The following is a 19,295-nucleotide window of genomic DNA, read 5'->3' as shown; positions in this document are numbered from 1 at the left end:
TAGTGCTCCTACCCTAACCACTAGTCCAAACTTTACAGTTTATAATATGTTTTCTACATTACAATAAATAAACACGTGTGGGAACGTGAAGCTCCACCAATCAAAAGCCTCGTGGTAAATCATGGGACTCCCGAGCATCCTGGGTAATGTAGTTCTAGGACGAAGGCTCGCAGATGGATCTCAGACGTGCTTTTTTCACCTGCGTCTGACTTTGCGGTTGCTTTATAACCACAGAGCTGGATTCAGCCCGAGCTGACGTAGATACGGAGTTAAAGACTTTATTCCAAATCAATACGGTCTCAAAGGAAGGGGAATTTTACTTCCGGACCGGAGAGGAGGCGGGACTGTGGAGCGCTATATAGTTCCCATTTTATCCACTTAGAAAATCCACATTGTTTAATTTTGTGTAATTATTCTTGGATGGAAGAGCTTGGTAGCTTCTATCTTGACCTGTTTTGGAGCTATAGAGGAGAGAGGGAGAGGCTAAATGCTAACGCCGTCTGTGTTTACATGACTGAAGGCACGGGTAAAGACCAGACAGGTACAAAAGAACTCGTCTAAACTCAGGTAAGAACATATCTCAGTATGTAAAAACGCTGGCCTATTCCTTTAAGTATTCACTATTCTGTAAGTCTCCCCAACAGTGACTTCATGTGCATCGCTCACCAAAGGCGATGGAGCGAATGAAAGTCCCTTCCCTTGTGTGAAGCGCTGATTTGTGTCATGTTTAAAGCGTTATAAAAATCAGATCCAGATTTTCCTCTCTTGTAAAACATTCCTCGAGTTCTGTTTTCTCTCATCCGTCACAGGCCTCCATGTGTTTCCTACGTTACTTCAGTTCATCTTAAAGGAGACAAACTTTCCTCCAAAATGTGGGTCAAGGCTGGATTAAATGTTCTGTTTTCGGGGGGGATGTGTTTGCGGAGACTCAGAGAAACTGGGTCTCGCTGCGGCGCGGTGGTGCGTTCAGGGTCCTCGGTTAATTATAGCGTTTTTTTGAAGTTCCTGGCTGCACACGCTCAGACCGGGGATCCCACTGAAGCTCCCGTCCCAGATTAAACACACAGCCATGCCGATTCATGTTTTCACAGATTTAAAACTCACTCACCCTTTTCTCCCGTGTCTTCAATGGACTCTGCAAAGAGGATGGAAACAGATCGCGTTAGCAGCATATTTCAGCAAATCAGATCAACATGAGAAATAACGTTATTAGCTTATTAGGTTTGCCAAAAGGTCATATATGTGCGTCTGCTCAATAATGCTTCATTGTGACCAGGTTTCGACACACATTTTTTGTTACAGATAATCAATGTTGTGCCTTTGGCTTCCACTAAAAAGGCAATGTTGGAAGTGTCTTGCTCAGGAGCACAGAAGAGGGATGAAGAGGCGAGTACAGTGGCCAAAATTATCTCTTAAAGGGGAGGTATTATGCAAAATCGACTTTTTCAAGCCTTACATCATGTTATTATGTCATTCCCTCATTAAAAACATGCCTGAAGTGTTGCCTTGGCACATTCACGTATTTTTGAGTAATCTGTAAAAACTCTGATGGCGGCCATTTTAGGGATAGGTTTGCCTGAGTCCTCCTAGGAACGCCCCCACCTCCTGGAGACGCCTCCGAGCTTTCGTCACCAGCCGAGTAACCAACCACTGCTCCTCAGCAGAACCCCCTCCCCACTGATGCCACAGACAGCGTGTGGAGGGGGCGTGTCGGAAAGGCTCAGAGGTTCTTAAAGAGACAGAGGCCTATTTCAAGACATTCACTACAGCCATTTTGAGAGAGAAATTTTATACAAGGCAGTTATTCTAATTTACTGCATTTACAGACCAACAGAAGGTTTGGTCGTCATTGTAGTGTGATATAGACTGGTGCTATGTGACTGAAAAAAGCAGAATACCCCCTCTTTAAAATGAAGTATTTTCCTCCCCCTACATGTTCCAGCCATGTCCTAATGTGTAGAATGAGCTCAGACCTGTTCACCACAACTGCCTCTAAAATCCTGCCACTCAAAAAGCTGTTGCTTTGGGTCTGAAGTGCCGTCATGCACGAGTTTTGGCATCCGCACAGTAAAGTGAAGATTACTGCGCGGATTTCGAACTACTCCTGGTATTATTACGCCTTACAATATAGTTCCCCCTTTTATCCGCTTAGAAAATCCACATTGTTTAATTTTGTGTAATTATACTTTGTAGTGTAACACTTCACGTAACCATATTTAAATAGGGAAAACGTGGAAGAGCCTTGTAGCTTCTATCTTGACCTGTTTTGGAGCTATAGAGGAGAGAGGGAGAGGCTAAATGCTAACGCCGTCTGCGCTGTGTTTACGTGACTGAAGGCACGGGTGAAGATCAGACATGTCCTAAAGAACTCGTCAAAGCTAAGGTAAGAACATATCTCAGTGTGTAAAAACGGTGGCCTATTCCTTTAATATAGAACCTACAGTTACTTGTAAGACCTGAGGTGGCAGTAGTGAGCATACAATGACCAACTTGCATCTAGTATCTTTCTCTCCCTGAGTCAATCCACCTGCTTCACCTCTCAGTATTATGAATCAATGCACTCTCTCTTTCACCCCTCATCCCATATCCAGCAGCAGAACCATCTCCCTCCACAGCCCGTCCGTCTCCCCGTCTTCAACACTTCTATCTTCACACATCTATCCAATAAACCGTGTCTGTTTTGTGTTTAAACATGTTGAGTTTATTCTGTATAGTCTCATGTTTAGTCGGTGATTTGCTGAACACATGAGCGAGAGAGGAGAGAGAGAGCGGAGGTGATCCAAGGATGCGAGTCCAGGATCGCAGCCAAAAAACCCGGCTCCAGCAGCGCGGCACAAAGAGACTCTGAACAAGGGCGGGTCAGGAGCGGCTCACCGAGTTATTACAGTGAGCTGAACATGAACGAGCCTGCGCCATGACCACTAAACAAGAACGTTTTCCTTAAGGAGAAACAAAGAAAGTCTGTCAGTATGTTCTCCTCTGCAAAACAAACAAAGACCCTGTTTCTAATGCTCTGGTCTCCAAAGCTGTTGTGCACAAAGGACAAGGTCAGGGTCAAGTTTACAGATTTGATTCCTCTTTAAAAGACCCAAACAAACCTCCCAAACGTGGCCCAAAAGAAAGCAATACTTAACACAAATGCCACAACAGGCCTTTTCTGCATTTTTTGAGTACTCACAGTTTTTAAAATCGTCTTCAGGGCCAGATTTTACCCTCAGGTCTGACATTAGATGCTCCTGTTGTGGGTTATTGAAAACTGTGAAGGGTTCTCATCAGGGGCGGACTGGGACTGAAAAACAGCCCCGGACTCAGCCTGGCCCAAATTAGCGTAAATGCGACACTTCCACAAATATATGTTAACCTCTTACCACCCGCCTTAAAGGGGCTAGATGCAAGTTAGTCATTTTATACTCACTACTGCCACCTCAGGTCATACGTGTAACTGCAGCTTCTTTATTAAAGGTCCTATATCATGCAAAATCGACTTTTTAGAGCTTTTAGCCATGTTGTTCTGCTATTTCCTTATCAAAAACACCCCCAGAGTGGTTTGTGGCTTCATTCACGCAGCTCTCAGTAATCCTCCTGAATCCTGCTCTCTGAGGCTCCGCCCTCTCCTGGTGAACGGCTGAGTGTTCAGTTGTGTCGTCACAGCGGAACGGAAGTGCTCGACGTCTGTAATGTATTGTCTTAATTCTATGCTTACGGACGGATTTTAATTTGTAAAACAGCTTTTTCATTATTTCTGTCGTAAGAGAGAAACAAAGAGGAAAAAAAAATAAAAAAAATAATTAAAAAAATAAAAAGGATGTGCCCGAGGTGCTTCCAGGTCAGCTGAGGCCAAAACAAACACATCCCCTGAGCGTCTGAACAGATCAGTCATGTTTGCGCTGCAGCTGAAGATGGAGCTCGTTATAACTGGACACACCTGTTCTTTATTCTTACCTAACGATAATGTCACGGAGAAAAAGAAGCGCGTTTGGCTACGAGGACGAGGAGTTTATTCAACCTTCCTAAAGAAGAGGCCACTCTCTCAGAAGCTGTTTTTTTCTCTGGGATTCGGCGACTATCACCAAAATATTGTTTTTCTGTGACTGTCTCTTGATGGATGTTTGGGGAACCTTCGCCTGAATCAAAGTGGATTAACTTTTATAACCAACGCGAGTCCCACAATGTAAACAGCGGTGGAGCAGAGCGGTGAGTCAATCCAAACGTGTGTTAGCGTGTGTGTTAGCATATTAGCTTGTGTGTTAGCCATTTATGAAGCTGTGTTGCAGATGTCAACTTCTTATAACTGCATTGTGAAGTAATTTCACTTATTGTTGTTTATTTATATTACGGTAAAGTTGTATGTGCGGAGAGAGGGGGCGGAGTTAACTGAATCGAAGCGTTGTGTCTTCCGGGTTTGAAAAATACCTCCAGAAAACACTTATATTTATCACAAAAATGAGTACTCCATAGTGGTAGAGGTACAATATATCATATAAATGCCTATACTTAACTTTGGAATGGCTAAAATAACATGATATAGGACCTTTAAGCTCGTGCAGGATTTTAGAGGCAGTTGTGGTGAACAGGTCTGAGCTCATTCTACACATGGAGGACATGGAGGAACATGTAGGGGGAGGAAAATACTTTTAAGTAACATTTTTAAACTCCTTATAGCCCCTTTAACCGAGAGCATTTTCTCCAGTTCGGCTTTACCCAAATCCAAAAGCTTCTTGACTGGAGAGCGACACTGTAGCGACTCATTTGAAAGCTAAAATCGAGAAAAGTGATGGTAACTTTTTGTTTTTTTTGTCATGTTTTTGTTGTTTTCTCATTGCTTTGTCGTCACGTTTTCATCATATTTTGTTTTGTTTTTGTCACTTTTTTGTTGCTTCTCCAGCACGTGTTTGTTTTTGGATGCTTTTCTTTTAAGCTTTTCGATTTGGGTAAAGCTCGGTTGCGCCCGGGGGTGAGGGTGAGGTAAAGTGAGGGGCCAGACCGGTGGCCCTAGAGCAGGGGTGTCCAAACTTTTTTCATGGGGGGGGGGCACATATTGGAGCGTACACGGGGGGTAAAGGGCCATGGGTCGGTGGTTAGTGCCGCAACTACCTCAACTTCGAGTAGCAGTGTCATGGTCTGCTTTCTGTTGCCCTGTTTTAGTTTGTTTTCTTGTGTTTATGTCCTTGGTGTTTTATTTTGACATGTCTTTTTGGTCTGTTGTGATTTTCTGTTTGACTTCCCTCTCGTTATTGCCTGCCCCGCCCTGATGTGTTTCACCTGTGCCCCGTTTCCTTATGTATTTCTACCCCCGTGTTTCCCCTGTTCTTTGTCAGTTCATTGTCTTCATGTCTGTTTTCAGTTGCTCCTGCTTTATTTTTGTTTTTTTTGTCAGTTTCTTGGTTTTTGCACATATTAAATCTAGTTCTGTTGCAGTCTGCATTTTGGGCCATTTCTTTCTTCATTTTACTTTAAACCGTGACAAGCAGAGGTTTAAATTGTGCCTCATGCCTTTATTTATGCTTTAAGCCTTAATGCCAGCTCTGCCTCACAATAAAATGTTAGTTGTTAGATTAGAATTGTGTAGAATTATTACATATTAAATAAAAAGGACTATCTCTGATGATGTGAACCGACTCAGCAAGAAGCCCGAGGGCCACCGAAAATTGGTCTGAGGGCCGCACTTTGGACACCCCTTCCCTAGAGCCAGTGGCCCTTCTGTGCTCTTCCAGAATGGACATATGACCAGTCCGCCCCTGGTTCTCATTCTTCCCAAAAATGGCAAGGCAAGTGTTTTTGTAGAGCAGAATTCATACAAAAGGCAATTCAAAGTGCTTCACACACTACAAAAAGTAAATATCAAGCATTGGCTTAAATGACTTGAATTGAGGAAATTTATCTTGTTTTGAGCTGTTTTCACTCATTTAGACACTTTTCCTGATCGGACCAAGTTTACTTTGCTTGTTTGAGGACATTTCAGACCAGTTCTAGGGTAAATCTCGCTTGAAATAAGAAAGTAAAATTGCCAATGAGATAAGAACAATTTTCTTACCCCATTGGCAAAGAAAATTACCTGAAATAAGGACAAAATGTATCGAAACGAGTCAGAAACATCTCAGAGCAAGTGAAATAATCTGGGACAAATGCCCAAGAACTTCTTAACTCGTCAAAACAACTAAAATTTGGATTATTATGCTCAAATTGAGATGTTTATACTGATCTAGTTAAATACTTTTTGCAGTGCAGTTGCGTAAAATTACAAGAAAACAGAAAAAAAACAATAAAAACATCAACATAAAAATGAATCAATTACAATGAAAGGCAAGAGTGCAGAAAAAATACTTTCAGTGTCATATTCACACGGGTAAAAAAGAACTGTTTTCAGCCTGGATTTGAACATGGTCAGAGTTGAACCCCCTCCCCACTGATGCCACAGACAGCGTGTGGAGGGGGCGTGTCTAAAGGCTCAGAGGTTCTTAAAGAGACAGAGGCCTATTTCAAGACATTCACTACAGCCATTTTGAGAGAGCAATTTTATACAAGGCAGTTATTCTAATTTACTGCATTTACAGACCAACAGAAGGTTTGCTCATCATTGTAGTGTGATATAGACTGGTGCTCTGTGACTGAAAAAAGCATAATACCCCCTCTTTAATGATGGGAGAGTGTGACCACAAAGCCGTCTCCAGCACATCCCAAAGATCCTCCATGGAGTTAAGATGAACCCGTCTTTCCAGCGTAAACAAATTAATATGAAAACAACCCAATCCTTTGAAACGAAGATCACTAGTCCCATCTCTATACGTCAAACTAAATCTTTTACCCGTGACCCACTTTTCAAACCACATCCAAACGTTTTAACGGTGGTGAAAAAAGAGCAGCGATTGTTCAAAGGCTGTAAGTGGGTCGTCTGTGGACGGCTCCGGGCGCATCATCGAGAAACACACACTTTATCTGAGCTGGAAACATCAGCTGACGACACTCGAGCACAATCAGCGGCTCGTCCTGCTCCGCGCGGCCCGGCCCGTTTCCCCGAGTCACGGCGTTAAGTGTCTGCATCATGTGACTGGGGCAAAACGCTCAAAACAACAAGAGGCGGAAGGATATTAACCACGAAGCAACACGATGTGCCCAAAGAAGGACATTTTTTAAACAAGGCCACAGTGAAAGTGCTGTGATCTACAACGAAATAGCGTGTGACCTTTTCCTGGCCGAGTCTTTTTTTACAATCAGGCAATGCATGTTTTAGACACTGAAGGATTAAACAACGAGGAGCCGTGCGTTAGACGGTTATAACGCACGACGCGGAGTCGAGAACACCACGAGGGCAGCGGAGTCATTATAACCGTCTGATGATTACAGAGGTTCCCATCGTTTTTGTCTTTCGTAACCCTTGGGCCTCTCAGTGGTCAACCGTGTACCCCCTACCTCAATTATTATTTATTTATTTAGAAACGAGTTACTTAAAAGTGGTATTTGTAAGAATAAACTTAAAATTCTCCCAAAGCAACACATTTTACTAAAAAATAAAGCATTTCCTATAAAAAATGATGTTACATTTTCCCCTTTTTTCAATCTGAAATAGTTCCAATACCCACTGTTAGGTCCTCGAGTACCCCGCTACACAAAGTAAATATCAAGCATTGGCTTAAATGACTTGAATTGAGGAAATGTATCTTGTTTTGAGCGGTTTTCACTCATTTAGACATTTTTCCTGATTGGACCGAGTTTACTTTGCTTGTTTGAGGACATTTCAGACCAGTTCTGAGGTAAATCTCGCTTGAAATAAGAAGGTAAAATTGCCAATGAGATAAGAACAATTTTCTTACCCCATTGGCAAAGAAAATGACCTGAAATAAGGACGAAATGTATCGAAACGAGACAGAAACATCTCAGAACAAGTGAAATAATCTAGTACAAATGCCCAAGAACTTCTTAACTAGTCAAAACAACTAAAATTTGGATTATTGTGCTCAAATTGAGATGTTTATACTGATCTAGTTAAATACTTTTTGCAGTGCAGGGGTCCCTGTACCCCTGGTTGCGAAACACTGGTCTAATGCGGCTCCTCGTTGTTTAATCGCTTATACCAGGGTCCCACAAACGTAACATTTATAATAAATGTTTTTTTCATTTACTAAACTCACTAAATATGCCAGACTACGGGACTATTTTGTGTGGGTTATTAGCCGGTCACTGAAGGCTGGTCTCAGAGCGAGTCATTCTCCGCAGCTATTACGAGGATCTCAGTCAGGCTCAACGACACAACATCAGCACAGAATCACAACACAACAGGACTAACCCGGAAACACTTTTCCCTGGAAGTAAACACCGATATGCGGCACTCGTGGGCAGGAGTTATTTCACTTTTACGCTGTTTAACCTGAAGCTAAAGCTAGCTAGCTCAACCAGCTCAACTGTTTATGGAAACAGCTGCGGTGGAGTCGCTCACACCTGGGCCCCCCCAACTGAAACTTTTATGTTTGACTTTACTAATCCAGACAAATATGCCTAAATGCAGGATCATTTTATGTACGCCTGAAAATGATGAATAGCCTTAACCGTTTTCAATAGAAATGTAAAGCTCATATTTTATTAAAGAGGGGGTATTATGCTTTTTTCAATCACATAGCACCAGTCTATATCACACTACAATACGTGAATGTGCCGAGGCAACACTTCAGGCATGTTTTTAATGAGGGAATGACAAAATAACAAAAGATAAATGACTAAAGAGAGATTTGTTTGGATAAATCTGTTCAGGCAGTTGGAGGCTTTTGGTGCTTAGCGTCTTATCAATCAACAACAACACTAGTTTTCAGCGCGTAACTTCAGTAAGAGGTAACACTGTGCTGTATCACATCCATAAATGCACATCCAGGTTTCCTTTTCTGACGTGGCTGAAGTGGGACAGAGCTGGAGTTATTGTGCCGTGTCACTGATTTCGCTTGTCCTTAAACGACCCCCGGACTGAGCTACACCAACGTGTCCAGTATATGGGACACGACTGCAGCCTGGGAGTTCTCTCATCCCGTCACTGCAGATCACGTCGAAGATTTACCCAAAATACACAAATGCCAAAAGGTCTTTTACTTAAAGGGATGTTTCAGGATGTTTGACATAGGGCCTCATTTCCTAGTTATCCAGAGTGTTGCTGATTTCTGGAGCTGTTTTTTTTGGGGTAATTCAAGCAGTTCTTATGTTTGAAGAGTTTCGTGGCGCTAGGCTAGTGCATTTCTATGGTATCAGCTAGCCTGCATTAAAACAGTGTGACCCGCTCCAAATCACTTATAACACCAGACTAACCATATAAATGTCTGTATCCATAGAGTAGTTTTAACTTTTGCATTTAAAATAACTTATATTTGAGCAGCATCAGCTTCGTGGTTGTATTAGCTACGCAGCGGCGGAGTGATCTGCTAGAAAATAGTCCCTCAAAATGCGATCATTCATGTGATGCAGGGATTTATTTTGTGTACGGAGGGAAGAAAATCTGAACACTTGTGATATTATTTGGATATTAGTGTTTACAATTTACAATACACACTTGCATAACCCACATGTTCTGTCTGTGTTGGTGGTGTTCATAATATGTCATATATACAAAAGGGTTTATGCCATGTAGCACATGCCCTTGTGAGGATTGTAGCATTGCAGCATTGTAAGGAAAACTCACCGACTATAACAAACCCCTTTATCCTATACGTCAGGAGGGAAACCTGACTGGCACCCCTAAAAAGAACTTAACAATCATAATAAAAAACAAAAAGAATAACAAACTGTCAATCCGTCACAATATTATATTCCAAAGATCACTCTATGGACACAGACATTTATATGGTTAGTCTGGTGTTATAAGTGATTTGCCTCAGGTGCTCTGTGGAGCGGGTCACACTGTTTTTAATGCAGAAGGTTGACCTACAGAAGGTTTGGTCATCATTGTAGTGTGATATAGACTGGTGCTATGTGACTGAAAAAAGCATAATACCCCCTCTTTAACGCTCTTTCACATCTTAACCTCCACTTTAGTCATTAACACATTTTCTTCGGTTCGGCTTTACCCAAAAGAGCTTCTTGACAGAGAGAAGAGTTTACAGCCTATAGACCAGAAAACGAAGACCTACAAAACTGAGCTCTTTTCTAGCATTGTTGCCAAGTTTGTCATCACATTTTTGTCGTATTTTTGTAACTTTCCTGTTGTGTTTTGGTCATTTTTTGGTTGCGTTTTTGTCATTTTTTGCCATGTTTTACTTTCATTTTTCCGTAGCGGTTTCATCCTTGTTTACGTCTCGTTTTCGCCGCTATTTTGCCTCTTTCTTTGAAGAAACTTTTAGCCAAACTGGAGAAAGTGTGTTCGGTTGAGTCGGGGGTTAAATCCAGGTGATGATTTATTTTGTCAGGCCGTTTATAATCTGCAAACGTCACACAGTGTTTCTTCTATTGCCCCCACTTCAATAACAATAACCAACTTCTGTGAAAGAGTTAACGAGAATCAAACCTTCCATTTTCTTGTTATTAGCTTTAGGACAGAGGGATGGACGACAACAAAGCCCTGTTGTGGAGTTTGTCTCCCATTTTCTCATGCCCCAACGAGCGGCTGAATGGTTTCTATTGAGAAGCACAAAAACACTAATGAGGTCACTCTGTGTTTGTGCCAAAAACTGTCCGTCAACGTTACAAACTCAAAAAGACTTTTATCGCCGTCAATGTGGAGGAAATACGAAGGGCTCGGAGGCGGCACTCGGGGTAAGTTACAGGAGAACTGTGGGTCACTGTAAATAATGTATGAGTCTGACTAAGCCCTTACAGCCGCTGCCCAAGAGAAGAACGCACACACAGACATCACAAAAGATACAAAACGTGCTGGATAAAACAACAATAACAATAAAAAAGTGACAAAACCGTATTAAAAAAGCAAAAACACAACCAAAAAAACCTATGACAACAAAAACGCTACACTGGCCTAAAGGCGAGAGAAGCTTTTAGATTTGGGTAAAGCTGAACTGAAGAAAAGGCGCTCGGGTTAAAGAGGTTAAAGAAGAACCAAGTAACTTGTTTACCTTAATAAATCCTTTTGTAGTCCCTCTGGAGGTAATACAAGTGTTAATGTGATGATTGGAGGTAGGAATGCACCGATACCGATACCAGTATCGGGCATCGGGCCGATACCACATGCTTGTACTCATACTCGTACTCATTCATGAGGTTCCGATACCAGAAACCGATACCACTTGACGTGCAGCCAGCGCACCTACGAGGCGCAGCTACGAGGCGCAGCTCTCAGCTGAGGAGAGAAGAAGCAACAAACTGGCTGGAGAATTGTGTAAACACAATAATCCACATAGAGCTGACTTTATTACAGACTGCGCTCTCTAAACCAGAGTCTGAGCTGGATTTAACCAGAGCTTAATGTTGTTAGCGCTGCAGCGTCTGCAGTGTTTACAACATACAGGCTAACGTTGCTAACTCGCGGCTAGCGGTTTTGGCCTTTCTGACGCCGTTTTAAACCCAGGGGTTTATTCATCTGAAAAACTAACCCAGCGACTAAAAAGTCCTCAGAAAATCCAAATTAAAGACATACAGCGTGTTTATATTGAGGGAAAATGAGCTGCAGCAGAACAATGAAAACGCTGTAGCTTCTCGCTAAGTTACTACAAACACACGAGAAAATCTACAGGAGCTGAAGTAAAGACGAAAAGAGACCATTTAAGAAACATCTTAATACAATTGTTAAATAAAAATACATAAATTAATAAAGCACAGGCATTGGGAGCTTTAGGACATGAGCTTTTCTGTCTATGATGGACAGAGACATAAAAATAAAACATTATATTGAATGAAAATAAAATAAATAAATGGCATCAGCACAATTCTAATATAGCTGCTCTTAAATGTGTCGCCTACTTTACTTAAGGAAATGTAAATGAGTAAATTAACTAATTACAAAACAATCTGCTGTGAAAAAAGGAAGAATGTTGAAGAAAATGCCTTGTACTCGTATCGGTATTCGGTATCGGTTTTAGAAAAAGTGGTATCGGTGCATCCCTAATTGGAGGGTCTTTCATCTCCCCCTGGTCAGAAAACCACAATTGCAACTTTCCTGCCTCCGGGTAAGAGTCACCAATACACACTGATGGAATCACGAAGAAGAAGCAAACATGCTAACGGACAAAGCTAACGTCACTTTAACAGTATTTACAGCCAAGTTTGAGCGGAAAAAAATATCTCCATTGTGTAACTGGATGTACAATATCCCTCTGTCCCTTTGTCTTTTCTGTCAGCGTAGTATTTACTTTTAGGGACAATTAATGAGTTAAAAAACACAACATGCTACGACACCTGCAGTGGCGCTTATGGCCTCCAGGGGCACGAGTTACTTAGTTCTGCTTTAAAGTAGCAGAAGCAGCGAAAGCAGTGGAGGCACAACAGACTCTGGGGCAGCAGAGGTTTAGAGGTGGTCGGTTCACACTGCATAAAATAAACTAGAAATAAGTGACATTTTCTTGAAATAAGTAGTTTTAACCTCTAAACCCACACCTCGGCAACTAGGCCACAGTTAGCTTTGCCCGTTAGCAGGTGTGGTTTTCTGGCCAGAGACACAAATGAAAGACGCCCCAATCATCCCATTAACACTTGTATCACAAGCTAAAATCCTGCACTGTCACTCAGAAAGGTGTTAATTCGGGTCCGAAGTGCCGTCATGCACAAGCTTAATATAGAAGCTGCAGTTACACGTATGACCTGAGGTGGCAGTAGTGAGTATAACATGGCTAACTTGCATCTAGCCCCTTTTCAGATTGTTATTGATGTTTTTCTTAATTTAAGTGTAAAACATTTGGACAGATTTCTCATTATTTACTCAAATCAAGGTCAAATTTATCAATTTCAAGATAATACCACTTATTTTACCACTTATTTCAAGATTACTTTTTGAAACGCAGTCCCATTTTTGAGCGATCCAAGGCAAGACACTTCCCACTTTGCTGAGGCCGTAGTTTTCTCGTTCCGTCTTGTGTTTAACAAGACATTGTATGAATTCAAAGTGTTGACTCAAACTTGATTTAGATACTGTGAACTCCTTTCCCGTGTCTAAGCCTGTATTCGTCATAGTAAATATTAATGCAATACTTTCTCTTTTTAAACACGTCTTCTAAAACGATTCATGAAAGGTACAATTTAGAAAAGACTCCAACACAACAAAAGTGATCTAGATCTATGCTTCTTGCACTGGCAGATCATTTTACTTCACTGATGAGAGCTGATGTTTGTAATCACCACATGTAAAACTCTGCATTCATTCATTTGCTCAGTCTGTATTCCCTTAACCTCTTCCCACCCGCATAAACCAAACGCATTCTGTCCTCTTTGGCCATTATATATAACACATATGTACATATATGTAACACCTCATTTGAAAGCTAAGACCCACAAAACTGATCTTTTTCCTCGCGTTGTTGCTGTGTTGTGTCACCTTTTGTATGTTTTTATTTTCTTTCTTATTTTTCCATTTTTGTCACATTTTTGTTGAATTTGTGTCATTTTTTTGTTGAGTTTTTGTCATTTTTTGTTAAATTATTGTCACATTTTTGTTGATTTTTTGTTGAATTTTTGTTTGTTTGTTAACTTTATTGTCCCCTTAGGGAAATTTGTTCTCTGCATTTAACCCATCCTTCGATGCCGCTGGGGCAACCCGTAAGGAGCAGTGGTCGACGGCAGTGCCGCGCCCGGGGACCCATCTCCATGATGTGGAGCCAGGCTGATGATCAGAATCACCTGGCTGGAGGATTCACCTATGGCACATGTTTTTAGTGGTAGGGGAAACCGGAGTAACCTACGCAGACACGGGGAGAACATGCAAACTCCACACAGAAAGGCCCCGTCCTTGGTGGGAGTCGAACCCGGGACCTATAGCTGTGAAGCGGAGGCGCTAACCGCTGCGCTACCGTGCCGCCCTTTTTTTCTTTTTTTTTAAATGTTTGTTTTGTTGTGTTGTTATGTTTTGTCACTTTTTGTTGAATTTTTTGTTGAATTTTTGTTGAATTTTTTTGTTGAATTTTTTGTTGAATTTTTGTCACATTTTTGTTGAATTTTTGTCACATTTTTGTCACATTTTTGTCACATTTTTGTTGAATTTTTTTGTTGAATTTTTCTCACATTTTTGTTGAATTTTTCTCACATTTTTGTTGAATTTTTCTCACATTTTTGTTGAATTTTTCTCACATTTTTGTCACATTTTTGTCACATTTTTGTTGAATTTTTTTGTTGAATTTTTCTCACATTTTTGTTGAATTTTTCTCACATTTTTGTTGAATTTTTCTCACATTTTTGTTGAATTTTTCTCACATTTTTGTCACATTTTTGTTGAATTTTTCTCACATTTTTGTTGAATTTTTCTCACATTTTTGTTAATTTTTTCCTCACATTTTTGTCTCGTTCACATCCTTGTTTTCTTCTCATTTTTTGTGCCTATTTTGGCGTTTTTTCCCCAAGAATCTTTCTGATTAGGCTAAAGCCAAACTGTAGAAAATGGGATCCGTTCAGGCGGGAGTTAAGAGCTTAATTCAACATTGTGCACCTCCATCTCTCGAGCTCACAGCAGCACCAGCACTGACTGACCTATATATAACATTACCATAATACTATTAGCCCTGCACCTAATCCACGCAGTGATCCAGTGCATTGATCCCTTTAAAATGAACACAATGTCCCTTCAAAATAAAACCCTGCAGCCAAACCAATCCGAGCGTCTTGTTATGAACGTGACATTGCAGCACAGATGAAACTTACTGTGTATTCCTGGCTGCCCTGCTCTTACCATGTGAGTAATGGCACTGTCAACAAACACTGCGTAAACACGGCGCCTGGTGCGTTTACCAGCAGCAGCAGCACCCAAAAAAAAACACCCCATCCCTTCCCCATCATCCTTCCCCTCCATACATTCATTCATGCCTATAGTAGTGCATAGTAAAGGAGGGGGGCGCGCGCACTACTTACCTATGCACAGCTGCAAAACATAGGCGTAGTATGACCACGCTACTATCGCGGCGATGAACAGCACCGGGATCCAATACAAAACTCTCTGGCATCCGCGCTTGATACGCGATCCCGACGGTGCCATGGTCCTAGGCGCGCAGCATTATCCCGCTACTCCACGCGAATTTTTGTTTTCCACCTCCCTCCTCCCTCCCCCCCCCCACCCCAAAAAAAAAAAAAAAAAAAAGAAGAAGAGAGATCGTCCCGCCGCCGATGCCACTGTCACTGCATCGTATGTAGCGTTACCCAAAAAAAAAGAAGAAAAAAAAAGAAGAAAAAAAGAGGAACTAACCCGCGGCGTCAGAATTCCGCGTCGCGCGCTGTGTGCCACGGCGCGCGCGGTCACTTCAGGCTACAGCCGAATATCACAGACGGTTCAAACGCAGACACGAGGAAGGGGAGGGAGGGGGGAGAGGAAGGGGAGGGGAGGGGGGGTATCAGTGCCTGCCATGCCTCCCAATCTCCCTCCCCCGCGCGGTTGCCATGACGTCCGCGGGATGCTGCAAACCTGGCACATTTTTCACTTCGGGTGCATTGAGTTCACTCTCGCCGGTGCTCAAACCGGGGGCTCCCCTCCCTCCCCTATCCCTCCCTCCCGCCTCCCGTGCAGCGCAGACGGTCGGGACTCGGGACCAGGGTTTTGCCTTCTGGATTTATAGGCGTGACATTTGAAGTGTTATATCCGCGCGCGCTCGTATGTCCCGTGTCGTTTTAGCGCGTAATCGATTCCGACTGTGGGTAAAGCTTTTTTTTTTCCTTTTTTTTCTTCTTCTTTTTTCTCAAGACTCTCTACAGAAGAGAAATACAAGAATCGGTTTCACACACAGAGTTTTAGTCTTAGCGTGACCTTGAATGAACTTGAGTAAATGCAGTGCGTATATACAGTCTGTGGCACAAACCGGCGCGTGGACTCGGATTTGAGGTTTACGCTACAGTGAGGCTAAATCCATCTGGGGAGGGTTGGGGAGTAACTGAAGACGTTTTGGGTAACTGTATCCGGCACAGTCACAGCGGAAAGTGATTATGCAGGGGCGGACTCAAGGCCGTGGGAACCCAGGGTGCTGAGGGCGCTGCAGCACCCCCTTGGTGGATAGTTTGTGAACTGCAGGGCAATATTAACCCCTTGACTCCCACCTGAACCGAGCACATTTTCTCGAGTTTGGCTTTACCCCAGTCCAAAAGCTTCTGGAAAAAAGGTGTGAAAATAGCAACAAAACTAGACGAAAACGAGGATGGTAATGTGAAAAAAGTGAGAAAACATTGACGAAAAAGTGACGATTTTTTTTTTTTAAATGACAAAAATGGACAAAAATTTGACAAAAATGTGAAAATAATTTGACAAAAAAATGGACGAAAAATTGTGAAAAAATGGACGAAAAAGTAATAAGAATTTGACAAAAAAGTGACAAAAAAGTCAAGAAAATTTGACAAACATGAGACGACTGCCCAACAAAAAAAGTGATGAAAAAAAATCTGATGTGAGGAAAAAGATCAATTTACTTTTGTAGGTCTTAGCTTTCAAATGAGGTGCTACACTGGCCTACAGGATTTGGGTAAAGCTGAACTGGAGAAAATGCTCTCGGTTCAGGCGGGAGTTAAGAGGTTAATAAATAGGATTTATCCACAGAAAAAGTATTTAGGGGGTAAATGTTGTCCCTCAGCCCCCCCTAACTAAATTATCTTCCCATGGCTCTGGGCGGACTGGGACTGAAAAACAGCCCTGGCCCAAATTAGCGTAATTGTGACACTTCCACAAATACATATTTTAACCTCTTACCACCCGCCACAACATTAACGAGTGCATTTTCCCCAGGTCGACTTTTTTTTGTTTTTTTTTTGTTGGTATCATCAGCAAAAAGAACGGGAAAGGTGGTCGTAGAAACAGAAGCAAAATCCATCCATCCATCCATTTTCTTCCGCTTTATCCGGGGCCGGGTCGCGGGGGCAGCAGTCTCAGCAGAGATGCCCAGACTTCCCGATCCACACACACCTCCTCCAGCTGTTCTGGGGGGACCCCGAGGCGACACCAGGCCAGCTCGGAGACATAGTCCCACCAGCGTGTCCTGGGTCTTCCACGAGGCCTTGTCCCACTAGGACATGCTTGGAACACCTCCCGCGGGAGGCGACCAGGAGGCATCCGGAACAGATGCCCGAGCCACCTCAGCTGGCTCCTTTCGACGTGAAGGTGCAGCGACTCTACTCCGAGCTCCTCCCGGGTAACTGAGCTCCTCACCCGATCTCGGAGGGTGCGCCCAGCCACCCTGCGAAGGAAACTCATTTCGGCCGCTTGTATTCGCGATCTTGTCCTTTCGGTCATTACCCAAATCTCATGACCATAGGTGAGGGTGGGAACGTAGATCGATCGGTAAATCGAGAGCTTTGCCCCCGACTCAGCTCCCTCTTCACCACGACAGACCGATACAGCGACCGCATCACTGCTGACGCCGCACCGATCCGTCTGTCGATCTCACGCTCCATCCGTCCCTCACTCGTGAACAAGACCCCGAGATACTTGAAATCATTAATATAAATAATAAATAATAATGGTCCCAAAATTGAACCTTGTGGTGCACCATACTCCACGGAATTCCTTTTAGATTCATCTTTTTTTATACTGGGCTTTACCCAAATCTAAAAGCTTCTCGACTGGAGAGCAACAATGTAACGCCTCATTTGAAAGCTAAGACCTACAAAAGTGATGGAAACTTGTTGTCATTTTTGTCATATTTTTGTTGTTTTTTTCATTATTTTTTCTATCATTTTATGTTGTGTTTTTCTCATGTTTTTGTTGCCTTTTCATCACATTTTTTGTCACTTTTTTGTGGCTTTTTTCGTCTCTTGTTTTTCGGGGTTTTTTTCATGTTATTGTTGTTTTTTCATCGCTTTGTCGTCACGTTTTCGTCACATTTTGTTGTGTTTTTGTCACTTTTTTGTTGCTTTTCCAGCACATTTATGTTTTTGGATGGTTTTCTTTTAAAACCATCTTTGAACCGAGCACATTTTCTCCAGTTCAGCTTTACCCAAATCCTGTAGGCCAGTGCAACGCCTCATTTGAAAGACCTACAAAACAGAATTGATCTTTTTCCTCACATCATCAGATTTTTTTCATCACTTTTTTTGTTGGGCGGTCAACTCATGTTTGTCAAATTTTCGTGACTTTATTTTTTCACTTTTTCGTTAAATTTATCGATTTTTTTGGTCAATTTTTTTGTCACTTTTTCGTCCATTTTTTCTCAATTTTTCACATTTTCATCCTTGTTTTTGTCTCAGTTTTGTTGCTATTTTCACACCTTTCTTCCAGAAGCTTTTGGATTGGGGCAAAGCTGGAGAAAATGTGCTCAGTTCAGGTGGGAGTTAAGGGGTTAAGCTTTTAGATTTGGGTAAAGCTCGGTTTCGCCCAGGGGTGAGGGTAAGGTAAAGTGAGAGGCCAGACCGGTGACCCTAGTGCCAGTGGCCCTTCTGTGCTTTTCCAGAATGGACATATGACCAGTCCGCCCCTGCTTATATGTCTCACTTTGAGCATAATAATCCACATCTGAGTTGTTTTGTTAAGATGGAGGTGGGTATTTGTCCTTGATTATTTCACTTGTTCTGAGATGCTTCTGACTCGTTTCAATACATTTCGTCCTTATTTCAGGCAGAGCCGTGGGAAGATATTTTAGCTCGGGGGTGCTGAGGGACAAAATTTACTTCCAAAACGATTTTTCTGCACATATTTCCTATTTATTAATATTGCCTGCTGTTCCCAAACTATCCACCAGGGGGTGCTGCAGCCCCCTCAGCACCCTGGGTTCCCACGGCCATGATTTCAGGTAACTTTCTTTGTCTGTTGGGGCGATATATAACCCACATCACCCCCGTGGCTGCCTAATTACAAACCGTCCCGGACGCGTGAATCACCAAAAAACATCCAAAATTGCAATGCTCGAAAACGTATTTATTCCTTTTTGAATGACTCAAATATGCACATAACTGATCACAGTTTCAACAGTTTCCTCATTAGAGAGCACCTGTTAGATGATTAACCAGAGCGCCCCCATATAGATACAGACGGCATCTCGTCATAGAAGGGGGCGTGGCTTCGTCGAGGGGGAAAATAGAATCTTTAGAGAAACACAATTTTTCCCTCTTTTTAGCCATTTTCTGGTGGAATATGAACTTATTTGTCACACACAAATAAAGTCAAGTGTAAATCGGGCCCATATGGATATTTTCTCACAGCAGATTGTTCAGTAGAAGAGAAAAAACGGCAGTTGTAGCTAGCGTGAGCTAACCGTTAG

General features: G+C 42.3%; 1 protein-coding gene and 1 long non-coding RNA gene across 6 annotated transcripts in view; one reads left to right on the top strand and one right to left on the bottom strand.

Annotated features, from left to right (window-relative positions):
- Window positions 1-15,164, bottom strand: part of zdhhc2 (zDHHC palmitoyltransferase 2) — a 57,264-nt gene extending 42,100 nt beyond the window's left edge. For 3 of the 5 annotated variants that reach the window (XR_013792865.1, XR_013792866.1, XM_079556256.1), the window contains exons 1-2: window positions 14,977-15,164; window positions 1,109-1,135 (exon numbers count right to left, since the gene is read on the bottom strand). Coding sequence is in view for 3 of the 5 variants with exons in the window: in XM_079556256.1 (XP_079412382.1) it covers window positions 1,109-1,135; window positions 14,977-15,100 (151 nt within the window). In the remaining 2 variants the exon portion in view is untranslated. The remainder of the gene's footprint in view (window positions 1-1,108; window positions 1,136-14,976) is intronic. The other 2 variants (XM_079556257.1, XM_079556258.1) reach the window with 2 other exon arrangements.
- The window catches only part of LOC306962938, a 162,344-nt gene that overhangs the window by 23,851 nt on the left and 119,198 nt on the right, over window positions 1-19,295 (top strand). The gene's annotated exons all lie outside the window — the stretch shown is intronic.

This window comes from Gobius niger (genome assembly GCF_951799975.1).
Source record: "Gobius niger genome assembly, chromosome: 5".
In the NCBI taxonomy this organism is placed as follows: Eukaryota; Metazoa; Chordata; class Actinopteri; order Gobiiformes; family Gobiidae; genus Gobius; species Gobius niger.
Note: the sequence above shows the minus strand (reverse complement) of the source record. Positions and strands in the feature narration are given on the sequence as shown.